At 36.2% G+C, this 17624-nt stretch overlaps 1 protein-coding gene across 1 annotated transcript; it reads right to left on the bottom strand.

The window, feature by feature from the left end:
* Window positions 1-1465: 1465 nt before the first annotated feature.
* LOC103782223 (cadherin-19-like) lies at window positions 1466-14692 on the bottom strand (the record flags this gene model as incomplete). Its single annotated transcript, XM_008949977.1, has 6 exons — window positions 14465-14692; window positions 10902-11196; window positions 4284-4403; window positions 3487-3651; window positions 2968-3152; window positions 1466-1719 (listed from the first exon to the last, which is right to left on the bottom strand). Coding segments are annotated over exons 1-6 (1217 nt in total), but the record flags the coding sequence as incomplete, so codon positions are not given.
* Window positions 14693-17624: the final 2932 nt, after the last annotated feature.

The following is a 17624-nucleotide window of genomic DNA, read 5'->3' as shown; positions in this document are numbered from 1 at the left end:
AAGGATTCTATGATTCTATAAATGTTTCATGGAAGCTGTTGCAGTCATCTAAATAAACCACAAAAGACCTTTGATGGGTGGGGAGCAGGGAACCCCATGTTATAGTTATTTATTCTTATTTAATTTAAACTATGACCAGCTTACTAAACAGTAAATGAATGTAAAGTCATAACAAATGGCCTTGTATTGACTAAATCTCTGAAGCCTATAGGTAGCAATATATATACATATATATATTTCTGCTATTAGGAATCTACACACCGTAAATTAATTTGTCTCATCCATTTTTCCCTCTATCCTAGCTTGTCTAAATTGCACAGGACACAGTATCATCAAGTAAGTCAGGAAGTGATTTTGATTATAAACCATGTTAAGCATTAAATACGCATTAAATTTTCTCCTTTAAGAGACAGGAAAAATATTTTACAAACTGAAAAGCCTGTGGGACTCCTTTTATATAATATCTCTGTGGGGCAATTGTGGTAGATATAGGGAACTGGGAAACTTTTGGTCCTGCTGAGCTGAGCAGATGCCAGTGAAGCTGTTCTGTCTCTCCCTCTCAGCAATAAGACCATCTCTCCAGAAGTTATTTGGAACAGACTGGAACCCCTCCAGGCACTTGCAGGTTTGGCTTCGATGCATTAGCTCTGCTGATATGCACAGCCTTTTCCAGGCCACTGTTTGAGAAGTTATCCCACCTCAAAGCTATTGCAAAGATGCCTAAGAATGGCTCATTTATTTGGATTTTGGGCTAAGGGGTCAGGATTTAACCTACTGTGCTGGTTTTGGCTGGGATAGAGCTGATTTTCCTTGTAGTAGCTGGTATAGGACTACATTTTGAATCTGTGTAGGAAAGATTGTTGATGAAACAGGGATGTGTTTTGTGATTGCTGAGTTGCCCTTACACCCAGCCAAGGCCTTTTCTGCTTCTCACTTCCCCTCACCAGTGAGCAGGCTGGGGGTGCACAAGAAGCTGGGAGGGGACACAGGTGGGACAACTGATCCCAGCTGACCTGAAGGATATTCCAGACCAAACATCATGTTTAGTAATAAGACTGGGAAAAGCCATTGGCCAGCTGATGGTGGGCAATTGCTTAGGGGTTTTTTGCATCACTTGTTACTCTTGGAAATTTTTTTTTTACATTTATTTATTTATTTTCCCCTCAGTTCTTTTCTTTGTTTCTTCTTTTTCTTTCATTATTTAACTGTTTTTACATCAACCCATGAGTTTTCTCATTTCTACTCTTCCAATTCGTTCCCATATGCCAGTGAGTGTGGGAACTGAGAGAGCAGTTGTGTGGTCCTTAGGTGCCTACCAGGGTTAAACCACACCTAGAGTAACCTAGCCTACCACAATGAAAGCACGATTAACTGTAATCATGAGCCAAGATAAGGAACAAAAATAGCCTTTGGAAATCCCAACTACATTTATATTTGAGGCCTGTTCATCATTTAAGTTAGGTACCTGACTGGGCTGTCTTCCTTGTCTGGATCTCTTGCCGTTACAATGCCCACCAGTGAGCCACTCATAGCCCCTTCAGCAATCTCCATCACATAGTTCTCCAGGGTGAAAACTGGAGGTTCATCAGCATCTTCCACACTGATTTTGACAATGGTTTCATCTTCAAATGGTTCTTCATTCAGAAAACGGTCATCAATGAACCTATTTACAACTTTTGCTTGAAGACTGTATATCCTCTTGCTCTCATAATCCACCCTCTGTTGAGAAAGAAAGTGAGATGTGGATATTTCTTCAAACTTGAATTATACAGTTCAACACATAATTAAAATAAAATGAGGATACCTTTCTTTTGGGAATGTTTCAGAAGTAGTTACTTCTAAAGGAATCTCCCTTAGAATGTCAACCCTAAGAAAAGCAACTTATCCTTTTAGTACTTTTATGTTCAACATAGGTATAACCTTAGTGAACACTATTCTTTATTCTTACATAAACAAGAGAAATCAGTTAGTTTGTAGGAGTTAAGATGAACATGTTAAAATTTAGTCTTTAAAGGAAATAAGTTCCGGAGGGCAATGAGTGTTTAATAAATGCATGGTTACATTGCTATTTTAGTCTTTATCCTCTGCAATTAAAAAACCAAAACAAACAAACAAACAAACACATTAAAAAAAACCACAAACAATAAAACCCAAAAGCCTAAATAAATACCTTCCTGAATTGTAATAAATTCAAATAGGAAAAAAAAAAAACCAACCAACCAACCAAACAAAAACATTTAAAAAAAAAAAACAAACACAAACAATAAAACCCAAAAACCTAAATAAATACCTTCCTGAATTGTAATAAATTCAAATAGGAAAAAAAAAAAAAATCTAACTATGAAATTTATAGGATTCAGTTCTTTAGGGTCCTGGTTTTCACTATCAGACTATTAGACCATCATCCTTTCAGATGATGACCCAGAAATGTTCTTAAGTGATTCCAAAATAAATCACACTGTATTAAGGCCCATTACATATCTGAATTCATAAACACTTATATTTTTCAGTGAATTTAGTGTCATTTCAAAGATATGTCACAACAAATGCTCCGCTGTCTACGTAATACTGTAATATATTCTGTCTTCAATTAAATTTAACATGAGATGTTGGAAGTGAGGAAATACTATGTACAATTTACTGATAAAGAGTTTACAGATGGTGCACAGAAGAGGTAGAACATTTTCTCACAATGGGATACACTGCATTGCACAGCTAGGAATAACACTGAGATACTTTAACCGCCACTATTGTATTCAGCAGTAATAGGAGTGAGTCAAAAGAATTAGACAGAAAGAAAAGCATGTTTATTTTTATCTCCCTAATATTCCAATCAAACCACAAAGCCTGAGTAAAGAAAAAAATAATAGAATACAAAGCAATACGCTTTTTTTAAAAACATCCAGCTTGCTTATGGAGGTTCATTCCACTATTTAGAGATTTTGTAGGAGGTTTCTGAGATCTCACCTTTTTTAATAAGACAATTCCTTCTTGAGTTTCATTGTTAGTAATGATGTCAAAGACATCTGAGCTATCTCCTTCAATGAAATAGTTCATGGCTGCATTCTCTCCTATGTCGCTGTCTTCTGCAAAGACTTTGCCTAGAGTAGTGCCCACAGGAGCCTCTTCAGAGACACTCATACGGTAGAGTCCTAAAGAAACAAATACTGGCACGGTTTAGTGATCTGTCATGGTTAATAGCTGCTGTAGCTATGATGTTTTGAAGCTTTCAGAAAGTTGGGGAAAGTCCCCAGCTTTTGCTAGAGCAATGGATCTAATCCAGTAATGGATAGATCTTTGGGGCAAGGGCAAGACAACCTTTCCTGAGTCCTCTTCTCTCAGCCCCACTTTAGCAGTAAATAAAAATCTGGACGCTGAAGTCAAAGCACTGAGTTGTTCTGAAACAACCTACCAGTGAACTTCACAGAGGTGCAGTAGATCTAATTTTCCTCAAGACTTCAACTACTCTCAGTAGCCTATACTCACGCTGTTGAAATTTAGGTGGGTTGTCATTGACGTCAGAGAGGTTGATGGTAACAGTGGCTGTTCCTGAAAGTGCCCCTGCTTGTCCAAACATATCTTTGGCTTGGATGATGACCAAATACTGATCTTTTGTTTCTCTATCCATTTGGGAAGCCATTCTGATGACCCCTAAAAATGAAAAATATAATATAGTAATGTATAATAGTCTCATTTTTTCCCCAATATCTGGCCATATAATATTGCTATAAAATGCATCATTTGACACAGTTATGAATTTACATTCTAGACTCTGCACAGCAAAGCTGTCCTGATACTGGGAATTAGTACTCATGGCAACATCCACGCTGTGTGACAGATCCATTCTGCATCCTTAAAGTTTGGGGGAGCAGAATACACCATGCATCATCTCTACCATATGTCACCATCTTTCTTCCCCAGAAATCAGAATTTTGGGGGATGTCACATATCTGTAGTTTCTCCAACACAGATACAAGAATGTCACATAATGAATTGTAGAGCCCTTAACCCAGAAGTGTTCCTAGGTCCATTTGGAATTCAACTCTTTTCTTTAGAGAAATATTTTGCTAAATAAATTGTTGATCGTCTAGAGAGGAAGAATTTCAGCTTCCTGTGGGAAAGAGAGAATTGATTTTATTTTAGATCTTGGAACTATGCAAAGACGTACCAGTGTAGGGTGGTATCAGTTGATCTTTGTGTTGAAATGAAGAAAGACATTTTTGCTTGCATCCATTTTATGCTAGTTTATGAATGCTTTCAAGTTACAAGATCATTTGTAGTACCTGTCTTTGGCTCCACAGAGAAATAAGGCTGTCCCTGAACGAGACTGTAAAGCAGACGGGCACTATTCCCATAAGAAGGATCATCACCATCTGTAGCTGTTACCTGTGTAACCGAAGTACCTCAAGGAAAAAATAAAATAGATGATGTTTATTTTCTTCTTGTATAAAATATCTCATAATTACAAAACGTTAACTCTTTAAAAAGCTTTTAATATAACAGATATATTAGCAAACAAGCCTGAAAAATTACAGGGAAAGATGACACCATCTAAAATTTATCATTAAAAAGGGAAAATATTTCCTCAGCAATTATTCTTATTGCATTCAAATTTTCAACTAAAATGAAAATAAGTAGCTTACAACTTTTCAGCACTATATTCATGTTACTTAATATATTACATATCTTATGCCTTTTTCTGTGATTTCTGGTATGTGAATGGAGTACAGCAAATAGGAAAACACATCTATTTTATCACTAGTAGGACCACTGGTGATAAAGAAATTAATTGTTAGCAAGCAAAGCATCCAAGAAAAGTAGCAAGGCTTTGATAACATTTTTTATCCTTGAGTCTTTAATGAGCCTGTTCTGGTGCAAGAGTGACGGCAGAATCCCCAGTGCAAAACCACAACAGAATCAATCTGCAGACTTTGATTTCATCTCTGGCTGAAAGCTGATTATATCAGAGATACAAGACTGACAGCAATGACACCATCAGTGATGACTGTCCTTAAAAAAAATGGTAGCACCATTTTGTCAGGTAATCATTATTTTTTGTCTTTTTTTCTCACCTAGGTTCTGCATAAGAATATAAATATCACTTGTCTTGAGGTATAGAAGCAAATCAAGCTACTTTATAAAACTTTCTGGCATAAATTCACATGGTTGCATATCATGCTGCTTATCAATAATATAGTCATGCTGGAGGAAAAAAGAAGAAATTATGGAGTGCAAGGAGTTAGACTAGAAACACCTCTTTTATGACAAACCAGAAGTTGATACTTATTCCAAATAAAAAAAATGCATTCATTTCTGAATTTTTTAGCAGTTCAATAATTGTATTTCTAAAAAGAAATGAAGGGGGCTTCCTCATGTAAGGATAAGCTCAATGAAATATTTTGACTATTAAGAAAAATAAATTTTGCATTTTCTCTCAGTTTCTTCAGCAGCATTTCAAGTGATTCCATAGTGCATGCTGTCTTCTTTCAGAGTGGACATACATTAAAATGTTATTAGTTGCCACCAACTTCTGGAGACTGAAAAGGGTAAAAGAAATCTTCAGCTATATAACTGTTAACTTTGTACCAGCTGCAGTCTATGGAAACTGTCCTAATAAATACAGGAAATTAGTCCTCTAAGACAATTTAGTGTGACTATAATGCAATTGCTCTGGAAAAAAAAAAAATTAAAAATGTGGTGCTAGTAAGGAAGGATTCAAGAACTATGAATAAGCCAATAGACACAATGTTATCAATGCCTTTTTCTCCCAAAACCCAACTGTCCATAACTACTTTTAGAAACAAATTTGTTTTACAGCATCACATGTAATAAATCAGGAATAAAATCCAACACACATAGGACTACAAGTTACCACTGTAGCTTTTGAGCATCTCACTCATTTAAAGGTGAACTTATTTTCTACACCATTTCTAAACATTGCAAAGAAATGTTGACTCTAAACCAGCATTTGCTGCTTCTCTAAGCCCCAGCCTTCTTTTCTGCTTGCCCGTTGACTCTTCCAGAGTACAGCAGAAAGCAGAGAGATGGAATTTTCCCACCTGGGCTCAGTGAGGTGCAGCTGGTGGGTATAATGGAAAGGTGAGCAGGCAAGGGACATCTAGTAAAGAGGGAGTTGACCTGGATGGAAGCAATAACAGCTGTTTTGAACTCTCAGGAGGAAGACTATTTCTCAACAGGGGTGACAGGAGGTCATGTAAAGAGAGGAATATGGTTTCCCACATTTTTTGGGACAAAGATATCATGAATCTCTACATTAAATACAGACTATGTAATAAGAAGAAGACAAATGTTGTCCTAGGTTTAGAATACTTTTTCAGCTTTTAATTTTTTGCTGCCATGAAGCCTCTATTTCTTTACATATTTAACCTGCAGCAAACAAAGCAAGACATTTGCTGAATGGAATTGTGTTTAACGAGGCATTTTTATCTGGATGATAGAAATTATCATGTTAATATTATGTACTAAAAAAACCTCCCAGTTGGGAGAAGAATAATTGATCAGGTACAAAAAAATATATTTTTAAAATAATCAATTAACATAACTCCCTTTAAACAAACAAGAAACCAAGAGCCCCCTCAAACTCCACATCTTTACAGTCCAGCCATGACATGATTTAATTGAGAATCCAACCACGATACAGTTTCACAATGTGTGAAGATGGATATCATGACAGAGACAAATTAACTGAGTATGTCTGTGGACTCTCAAACATGAATTTTTGAACATGAATTTGTATGATTTTGATAATTTTAGCCCCAAATATATGTTTTATGTACACGGTTATGTCTTCAGCTAGACAGTAAATATGCTTACACACTTTTTTTTTTTTTTATTAGTTTTATTTAAGGCAAACTGCATTTTGCTAATTGTTGTATAAGACTTTTATTTGTATTCCTGCAGCCTTGGTTTTACCTTTCTAAGGCAAAACTTAGTAGTGCCACCCAAATATTGCAGCCCATTAAGCAAGCTATAGGGTCTTCATATGGCAAATAGTTATTCATTTTTCTAACTAGAGCTTGAAATCTCTACACACATTAAGTGCTGATATTTTATTGCATCTGACTATTAACCACTCCATCAGATATACTGCATCTGTACAAGTTTAACAGCTGTATGGAAGACATTAATGTAAAATGGTACCAAACGCCTGAGGAAAAACAAGCAGTCCCGTGTTTTCAGAAGAGAGTCCATTTACTGACACACTTTTCATTTACTGTGACACTTGCATATAAAATCCTAATGAAATTCAGAACTGGAGATAGAAGAAAGCACTAAAATGTTATTCTAATTTGTTGGCATATTATTATGTATATATATGTTTATGTTTGTACCTAACTTTAGGCAAAATTATCTGTGCCTATTTTCTGTTTTTCTGTGGTTCTCTAAGGCAAGTGGCTGTCTGTGAATTATTCTCTCCTTGCTTTCCCAGTTACAGGCAAAATACTAACAGTGAACTCCTTTCCCAAACATTGACCATGGTGTTTTCTGTGAGGAAATTACCAGGAGATCCCAGTTCATCAGTGAACTGAACTGCTGCTGGAGAGCTCTGAAACAGAGCAAAGACCAAGTCTCTCTATTGCACTGTATCATTTAAACTCATTCTGGTCTACAGCCCTTATTAGTATGTTACTAAGAAAAAAGCACTGATATAATGAACTATTATGGTATCCATGCTGCAAATTTCAGTTGGTCACTGTTTCTATCTACTGTTTGTCAAATGTATTTATTAGTGTGTCAGTAGTCTAACAGTGTCTATTTGGAAAAAGTAGTTGAAAGAATTAACTCAGAAGTAGCTGTGGTATTAGTGTTGGAGAGGCCAACTATAGAAGAAGCACTGTAGAAAATATTTCTGATCCATAGGATTGACTCAGGTTCACATTTCATACACTAGATGATTGTGAATCTATAAGATTACTATTTTGGATAGTCTGTGTCTGAGAGAGGAGTCACACAGGGATCTTGTTTTATTTTTCACCTATTCTGACAAATGGGAGGTGGTGCTACTTCTATTGCTTTGTTGTTTGGGTTTTTGTTTGTTTGTGTTTCTATTTCATAGATTTCTACATTACCCTGGGATTTTTTTTTTTTTTTTTTTTTAAATCTTACAGGAATATCACAAAATAAATTAGACTTTTTAAAGCTTAATCTTGTGCTGAAGTGATATGGTATTTTAAGGATTTAAATATGTAGGAGATTACACAGAAGATTGGATAAAGACTGCTGAGCCTTTCATTTTTAGGGTGTCTATTTATAACCAACTGAAGGCAATATAGATTGAAACTTTTCACCTCTCAGCTGCTTGTTGACAGCTTCTGGTGAGAAACAGGTGTACAGAAAAAGATTAGTACTGTTGATTTCAGTCATAAGTACTGTCCTACCTAACTTTTTTTGCCTTTTTTTTTCTGCATAGTTATTGTTAAAACAGGAGCTCATCCTTAAGAGAGGAAGATAAAATAGAAGAGATCCATAAATCAGTTCTGAGATAATTCTGTGAATGTTTACAGGTCTTTGTGAGTATAAATCAAGCAATAGTAAATCATCATCTGTTTTAAAGCCATTTTTATAGGAGACAAAGTGCCTCACAAACAATGCTTTACCATGGGAAGGGGGGAGGGAGGAAAATGAAAGGAAAAAGGGCATTGTCCAGCTCCTAAATCTGTGTAATGCCAGATGAAAATACCCAGATAATCCAGGACAAAGAGCTATTCCCACGATTACTGTGAGCACACAAGAAAAACAGCAAAGGTCCTTGACATGGCACCTATCTTCCTATGTCCAGACCTGAGTGAATGAGCAAGATGCAAAGGCTAGAAGCACCCTCTGAACAAGCAACAGATGATGTTAGAAAAAGTTATTTAACAAAGAGCTCAGATGTAGAGGTCTTGAAACAAAGTCTGTCTGTATGGGAGAAAGAGGCAGTGAATAAACAAGCATATATCCCAAAATTATTTCCCTGGTAGAAGGTGGTATAAGTAGGTTGACTAGGAAATATATTAATTAAATGGATGTCTTTTGTAGCTATTGCTGGTGGTGATGCTGAGCTAATGTTTCCTGGCAGAAATGAGGATGTTAACCCTAATTTTTGATTAACCCCCCCCCGGGCATGAATATACTCTTCTTGCAGCTGCCATCCAGGCTGGCAGAAAAAGATAAAGTTTACAGCTCCCTGTGAGACCTTCACTGAATCTGCCTTAAAATTTGAATGGGTAATGCTGAATGAAACAGTTTTTATTCCCTTTTATGATCACTGATGCTATTACGTTAATGACCTCATTAATTCATACAGTTTTAAGGAGGGCAGTATTTTAATTTCAATATTATTTGCAAAAGAAATAACCAAAAGAGATAAGGGTATGAATTTAAAAGATTACTGGGATTCTTTCTGCAAGATTTAAAGAACAGAGTTTTCTTTTGATTTTGAAGATAGCTGTTTGGAGATGGCAGTGTCTATAATATGCTTGTTGGTTAACTGCATTCACAAACTGGTTTTTGTTAAGGATTTAAATGTATATGTACACACATTATGTATGTATATGTGTGTGTCCACATATATGCATATGTTTACCTATATTTTCATAGAACCATAAAATATATCCAAAGATCATCTAGTCCAACCCCCTTGCAATAAGCAGGGACATCTCCAACTAGGTCAGGCTGCTCAGATCCTCATCAAGCCTGACCTTGAATGTCTCCAGGGATGAGGCCCCCACCACCTGTCTGAGCAACCTATTCCAGGGATCTATCACCCTCATATTAAAGAACTTTTTCCTAACATCTAACCTAAATCTACCCTTTTCTAGCTTAAAGTCATTAATAGTTGTTGTATTAAGCTTCTAGGTACATGAAAAATCCTACTGTGAGTCTGTTTCATCATTTTTGGCTGGGAAAGAAGAGGTGCAGGGATTTAGCTGAACTTTTTGAAAGGAAAATTACAATCCATGTGCTTAGGAAATGGAAAGGAAGTCCTTCATTGTACACCATCTAATACAAACAAAGAGAAGCTGACTGATGGGAAAGAGGCTTGGAAGTGTAATTAGATAGACATCATACATGGTGTGAGGACAGATATCACACCAACCCCACATCAGATTGATACCATTCGTGTTCTGAACCCTTTACTTATAGGAAGAAAATTATCCCAGTCTTTGAGGAGGACGTAGTGAGTGCCTGTGATGTGAATTTGATTCTTTTCCACATACAGTGCAATATGGTTTGTGCTACACAAGGTATCATAAAGACATATTATTGAACTGTGAAGAAGAATCAGAGTAGAGTGAAGGATGCTATGAATATTTTTAAGTTCAACCAAGTTGATTTTTGTCATTGAAAGAGTTAACTGAGGTCAGAGGACTTTAAAGTTTACGTGCATGATGTGTTTCTATCAGGTTGGTAGAAGCCTCAAAAGCTGACAGGTTATAACAATAACCATACTACTGAAGAGCTTTCTGGAGACTAGGATGCTATACTCTTCGAAAAAGTAGTGAAATCTCTCAGCCCCAAATCTCCTTGGTAGCATCAACCACCTATAGTACTCTACCTATTTCAAATGGTAGTGTATTTTTAGATAAATACCAATTTCAAGGCTGAATCACTGATGGGAAAGACAACTCTACAGTCAAACCAAGCATGTATCCAGGTTCTGTGAAAGGACTTGGATACATCTAGATACCTAAATATTTAATGGCAAGATCTTAGATAGAGGTATACATAACCTTCAGTTTAAGCATATAGCTTGGCAAATTTCCAACCTTGTAAAATTGTTTGCTGCCTTCTCACTGAAAGGCAGCATATAAAGTATGCCATTGAGATTGTATATCAACATAGCTATCTAGAAAAAAAATAGAAATCAGGAAACAAACAGTTTGGTTCACAACATGTACCTTCAGGTGACATCTCTGGAACAGTGGCCACATAAGGTCCATCCAAGAACTGTGGTTCATGGTCATTGACATCTCGAACCTTGATAACAAATTCTGATTCAGGTTCAACAGGAAGCTGAGTGATTCTGTTAATTGCTTGTGCTCTTAGAGTGTAGAAGGCTTTCTTTTCTCGATCCAGCTTCTGTGTTACATAAATTTTGCCATTATTTTCATCAATGATGAAAATGCTTCCAGCTCCTTCCCCAGTCAAAGTGTATTTTAGGTCTCCATCTTGCTTTGCTAAATCTGACTTCAGCTGCAAGTACAAAACAGAAAAATAAGCCATATTTTGAAAGGATTAAAGTTTTGGAACATTCATTTTAGGCTTTGTTTTCATTCTACAGTAAACCCTTTCACTAGTGAGCCTTCTTAGAAACTAATGTTTAGAAGATGTCACTTTTTCAGCCAGTCATGGCTCAGTTTTAAAGAATTGATACAACAGAGATATAGATACATGGTAAACATGAAAAAATGGTGCTGCAGCCATTTTGTAGTAAAGTGACTTAATCTAAGTAGCTACTTTAGTTCTTTTCTTTACCAGTTCTCATAAACTTCTGCTTAAAATGATGCAAAGCTCATTAAACACTATCTAAATTGTTTTATTACTACAAATGACAAGTGTACTCTAAGTTTTATATATATTTTTTGTACTCATCAGTACTAAGTGTAAATATGAGAGAGTGCTGTTCCGTTTCTGCTGAAATATTAAAGAGATGAAAAGCCATTCTGTGGAAAAAGTCTCTATTATTTATTCTGAGATAAATTTATAGACAATTTCCATTTCCTACCAGGATGATCTGCATCCTTTTCTGTCTTGCTAAGATGAATTTTATGATTCCTGTGATGAATCTGAGTCTTGGACACCATTGCAGTCCATCTGCACTTGTTCAGGCCAACAAAACAGTTCTGTTAATGTTTACAACGTGTAACAATACTTCTTTTAAAAGCATTAATTTGTTAATATGTCAAGCATCCACAGCTGAACTTTGTGGGAAAAACAATTTCTATCATATCACTAATTCTCTAATTTTTTCTGCATTTATTTTGGGTTTAGATTGAAAGTTGTCAAAACCCTTAAGAACCTGGATAAACCTTGAAAGCCCCTATCAAAAATAGTATTCAACCTGCTTTTCCTACAAAGAAACAGGTTTTCAATGCAAATATATCTACCTCTTGACTTCAATAATCTCACTGTTTTGCTTCATGCTTATGGATCACAAAGCTCAGTGTAGGATATGAGACCACAGAGTGGGAAAGAAGTAACTGCAGGGTGCAAAGGAAACATTTCCCTATTGGATCTAGACAATGTGTTTTGTAAGACCTTCTGAAGTTGCAAAAATCATTTTAACTTTTCTTTGGAACAATGTTCATGCTTTTTGAAGATTTTCATAATGCATAATAGTCTGCATGTATCAAATGGACATTTTATTCAGAGTGTGACTGGGACACTGCTCTGAGATATGAGGAACAGTTCTGAGGCCCATTCTGAGTTCTGTCAGAGTGTTCAAGCCCTAAATTATACCAAGTCGATTCCCTTTGACAATACAAGAGGGAATTTTCAAGGCTAGGGACTCTAGAACCATTTAAAATATTAACAACTTAAAATTCAAATGTTTCCAACCTAAGGAGTTTTGTGCAAAACACCTCTTTTTGAGTGGTGTGGTTGAATTCATTCTAACACCATTCAAATCTGACATCTGGCTAAAGGGGTACACAGATTTTTTAATTCTTTTTTTATTCATAAATCTTGGCTTCGTTGTTATGAACCCCAGCGCATTGGGAATGTGATAAATACCTACATCTTTAACCTAAGATGGGTTTCAGATGTGATCACACAGTGCATCAAACCCTTAGAGACTAGAAGCATGCCTCAGCTGGATGTTTAGATGTAACCTACATTGAACCACTTCACTTAAAAAAATTTTATCCCCGACAGATTTTTGTGATCTTGACCATGGTAAATGGGAGGTGTCTTACAAAGGACATTTGCTGAGAAAGCATAGAGAAGGTGCTGTTAACCTGTTATATTAATCTAGACACAGAAGGATACAGTTTTTCTATTGTAAATAAGAACCAGGAGCAAGAATTTATGTACTTGGACTCATATGTCTGCAGGTGTAGTGTTGATGGACAGTTGTTTTTTTTTTTTTTCTTCAATATGATAATGGAAAAGGATTAATTAGTCTGTTAAATGAAATTTGAAGTTGAGCTCTGAATCTTATTGCTAAAAGAAGCTGGTGTGGAATAGTGACTTAAAAACAGAGACTGTCTACCTTTGTATTTACACTGATGCAGTTTCCTTCAGGGCCTGATTCACTAACGATTCGTGTTTTCTTCATAGACTATCACTTCATTTACTGAAAGCAGGGCATATTCTGTAAACAAGTGAACACGTCTGACTGGACAATTGTTAGACTGTAGTAAACTAACCACAATTTTCAATAAAAACTTCCCATCATTAACCTTTTAGAAATAGAAAGGCCAAGTTATGTTTGTTTGTTGTTTTTTTTTTTTTTTACATTTATGCAGTTTCTTTACAGGAAAATGTTTTCCAGATATGGGAAAAGTAATAATAATTAAAAAGTGAGCATGTCTACACTTGTTCTTTCAGAAGTGAGACATCACAGTTCCATAGTAGCTACTTTGAAGGAGCTGTGAAAAAAGTAATTAATGAATTTTGAGCACTTCACCCTTTGGGTGCAATTAAATTTTAGTGCTAGTTAATTAGCAGTTAAACTTATTTTGGTTCATTCAACTAGAAAGTGCCTTAAAGAAAGGAAAACTACATCTCAAGATTACAATTACTTCTAGCGTACAAAAATAAATAATAATAATAAATAATAATAATAACCAGAGAGAAAAAAAGGAGGCAGATAAGCCTTCATTAAGACAGTTATCTTAAAGCACATTTTTAAAGGAGGGTGAAAAATAATTGCTCGTTGTGCTAAACCTACGTTAATCTAATGAACCATGCAGATTCCTGTAGTTTCTCAGTGGTAAAAGGATTTAGTATTAATCTGCTTCATTAAAAATTAATGAGGGGTAAATCAGCTGCTACTTAGTGTAATAGAAAATCATGCTAAGTACTGTTTGTAAACTACACTGCACTCAGTATGGCTGCTTTGATGCAGTGCCAAAAATAGCACAAGCAAATTGCCAGATGTTGATAAATGAGTCCTTAACTTTTGTTCAGAAGACAGAAAGGAACTTTTCAGCCTGAAACCTTTGTCTGCTGTGTATGGAGCTGGTTTTAGTAACGTGAAGTTCCCTTGACAGCTGACCTAGATGAAGGAAGGCCCTTGGTATTGCCATGACCTCCAGCTGTTGGAGTTCTCTCACACTAAGTCAGATCAGAGAACAGGAGAGATGTGAGATGTTGTGCTGCTCCCTGAGCTCCTCTTTCTACCTTTCTTGATATTTCAAGGTCGCTGGAGATGCTTGGTCTTCCAAACCAAGGTAGCAAGCTGCTAATTGGCATGTTAAATCTATACCTTGTAGCATCCTTGAATCATTAATTATCCTACCTGTCCAACATACACAGGCACCGTCGATGTCTGTTCCTCAGTTGCAAAAAGGGGCTCCCACACCCAGCCACGTTTCACTCTTCGCACTGCTGTGAAAGGCTGACCCATGTTTTGGGCACTGCTGTCGTGTGTGCCTGGAGAGCAAGGCCAAGGTTGAACCAGCATCAGCATGAGGCTTAGCAATGTGTAGAAATTCATGCTGAATCCTCTTTTTCAATCAATTTTCATCTGTGGAATAGGAGGAAAAAAAAAAAAAAAAAGAAAAAAAAAGAAGGGAAAACCTTCAACAAAGCATCATTTTTGCCTTTCTACTCTTACATATTGATTCTGTGCTAACAGAAAAGCTTATTTGCAGTGTTAAACCCTCCTCTTCTCCCTAAAAAGAAAGAGCTGAAACAAAGTCTGTTTCTGATTAAAACAGAGATTCTCTTAGAGACTCTGGCATGAAAGTCAAGTGTTCAACTTTCCTTTATGAACATCCTACGCAGGGACTTTTTATGCAAAAAAGGAAAATTATTCTTCAATTAATTCATCTTCCAAATTAAGCTGGGTAATTGTGTTGTGTAGCCTAGGAGTAATTTGATTGGAATAATTGTGTGTTTCTGCTTAGGCAGGACTCATTTTGAGCTGCAGTCACAGAACTGCCTGAAGGGTGACTGTCTAGCCTTAGTGGCCCTGGTGACTGACAGCTGAAACAGAGCAGTGCAGAAGTGTTTTTTTAACCTTTTCTTTTCCCTCTTTCCTAACTCAGCAAAATGCCTGCAAAAATGCTGAAGAAGGCAGGGTACCATGAAGAAGCAGCAAAAATGTGAAACTTTCTCCTTCCTGGTCAATAGGAGCTGTCTTAACTGATTTTACCAGCTCTGACAATTCTTCTCTTCAATTAAACAAAGGACAAATGCATCTTGAAAGTTTCTGCAGCCAGTTTCATTGGCACAAATTATTCTTTTAGAAAGTGAAGGCTTTGCACAAACTATATGCTATTATTGACTTCTCAGTGATTTTTGGTGCAGTAAATGAAACTCTGAATTTTAAATAAAATGCAGTGCTCAGTTAAGAATGGCCGTCTTCTGTGAGGCAGAAAAGAAAATTTTGAAAATCCTTACCACACAAGTCTTAAAACCTCACTTGGCAATGGCATTAGTCATTCTTTTCAAGGCTTTAGCCTTGAAGAATAACATTTCTTATGCAGGAGCAGTCTGGTTTATGAATTTATCACATGCCAGTCTGTACAACACACTGGAAAAAATATTTTGCTGCAGTTACTTTTGTCCTGAAAAATCCATAAGCCTTTTACTCTCCAGGATAAAATATGAATTTAGGTATTTTTAATATCATGATTTAAATAATAATGTTATAAATACCCATTCTTACATAAAGGGAAATGTCATAATTGTTTAAAATGACAGACAGGTCATAAAGACAACTAATTCTTGCCTTTCAGAAATTTTGCATGATGTTGAACATTATTCTGGTAAAATGCAATCTGCATATGTATATTTACTTAGAAAAAGAGAAAAAGAGTTCTAATAGCAAGCCATATAGAATTGTCGGTGTTCAAGGGCGTGTTCCAATCTCTTAGGGTTCCCTGGTTTTCAACTGTAAGGATGTAACAGTGCAAAATGGGACTCAAATGGAAGGAATTTGCCTTGGTTACTCTCTTGTTTCAGTTCTCTGTGGAAATTTGCTTATTTTACTAAAGCTGCAAGAATAATATTTGTGACATGGAAGACAAGGCCAACAAAGCTTAACTTGGCACTCAAATAAAGCTTGAGTGAGGCTTAAAAGGTCTAAAGACCTTGCCAAATCTCTCTGTACAGTGAGTATGTTTAATGCTAAACAGTAATATGCACAGAAACTAGCCTTGCAAACAAACATCCATTTTATTGCAACACACACCAAAGGGCAGACAATTCCAATAATGGAAGCTGAACAGTCAAAGAGACTTTTCTAAAGGAATTTCTAAAGGAATAACTCCTCTGACAGACACCATGCATACACACCAACCAAGTGAGGTTACACATATGTCTGTGCTGGTCTACTGTTGGCCACCTTCTGGAAGTACACTCATCCATTAGCTTTCTGCAATGAACAGCTTAGAGAGTACAATAAAAATTTCGGTCCATTTCCGTGTCTTCCCTTTAATAATTTGTGTTTATTTATGGATTCAAGCATCATGACTTGGACAACTTGGGAGGGAATAAATATCTTTAGATTATGACAAGTTGCATACTGTTACGTGTACAAAAAGACTAACTTGACTATACAGATTAGGCAAATCATTGAAAAACTATAAAGTTATGTCCTTTGAATAAATGAGGATTATGTATTTCTAGTTTTATCTTTGCTACGTCAGACAGACTCAATTTGCCTTTACTTTCAGGACCTTTCAAAACGCATTTTATTCCAACTTTTTCCTACTCATTTGGCACTGAGACACTGCCTCCAGCCTCTGGCCAGCACATGTTGCCATTCTTTATAAATCCAGTTGTTCCTTTGTGAAACAACCACTATAACTGACTCTCAGAAGTAGCTCTTGTAAAATATCCAGAAACTAAATTCTTATTCTCTCCTCTATTTTATGTCTTTCCTTGAAATTCTAGTGTTACCTGCTGCTACTGAAATCTCAGTGTTACATGCTTAAAGAACAAATGATTGTTCACAGAATTTGAGGTGATTCTGTGCTGAGAGTGCTGCCTATCACAGTGACTAGTATTGTCTCGTTATTCCCTTGTACTGCTCCCTATCTACCAGTTGTCTCTTGTTTTACACTCATTTGTGAGGTTTTGTAACTGAAATGACCTTCTAATCTGTGTTATAGTTACAATATGCAGCCAAAGAGAGGATTAGTAAAAGCATGGGTGTGATATTACTATGCACAAATAGATAATTTTAATAATGTCTCACTGAAAAAAGACAAATTTTCAGAGATGAGCAAATGAGCTATCACTAATAATTTCCCAAAGGAGTGAGAGAAATGGGGACCATTGTTCTGCTCCTGTCCTATTCTTCAGGAAGTCCACCTCCACTCTCTCCCACTTGCATTTGTTTGCCCTAATAAAGATTGATACTAAAAAGAGTAACAAGAATAGGAATTGCAGTTGTTAGAAGTAGGCTACAGCTTTTAAAGCTGTGTCTTCTTTATGTACCCAGTGAAAAT

The sequence above is a fragment of the Merops nubicus genome, unplaced genomic scaffold (genome assembly GCF_000691845.1).
Source record: "Merops nubicus isolate BGI_N331 unplaced genomic scaffold, ASM69184v1 scaffold21131, whole genome shotgun sequence".
Lineage (NCBI taxonomy): Eukaryota > Metazoa > Chordata > Aves > Coraciiformes > Meropidae > Merops > Merops nubicus.
Note: the sequence above shows the minus strand (reverse complement) of the source record. Positions and strands in the feature narration are given on the sequence as shown.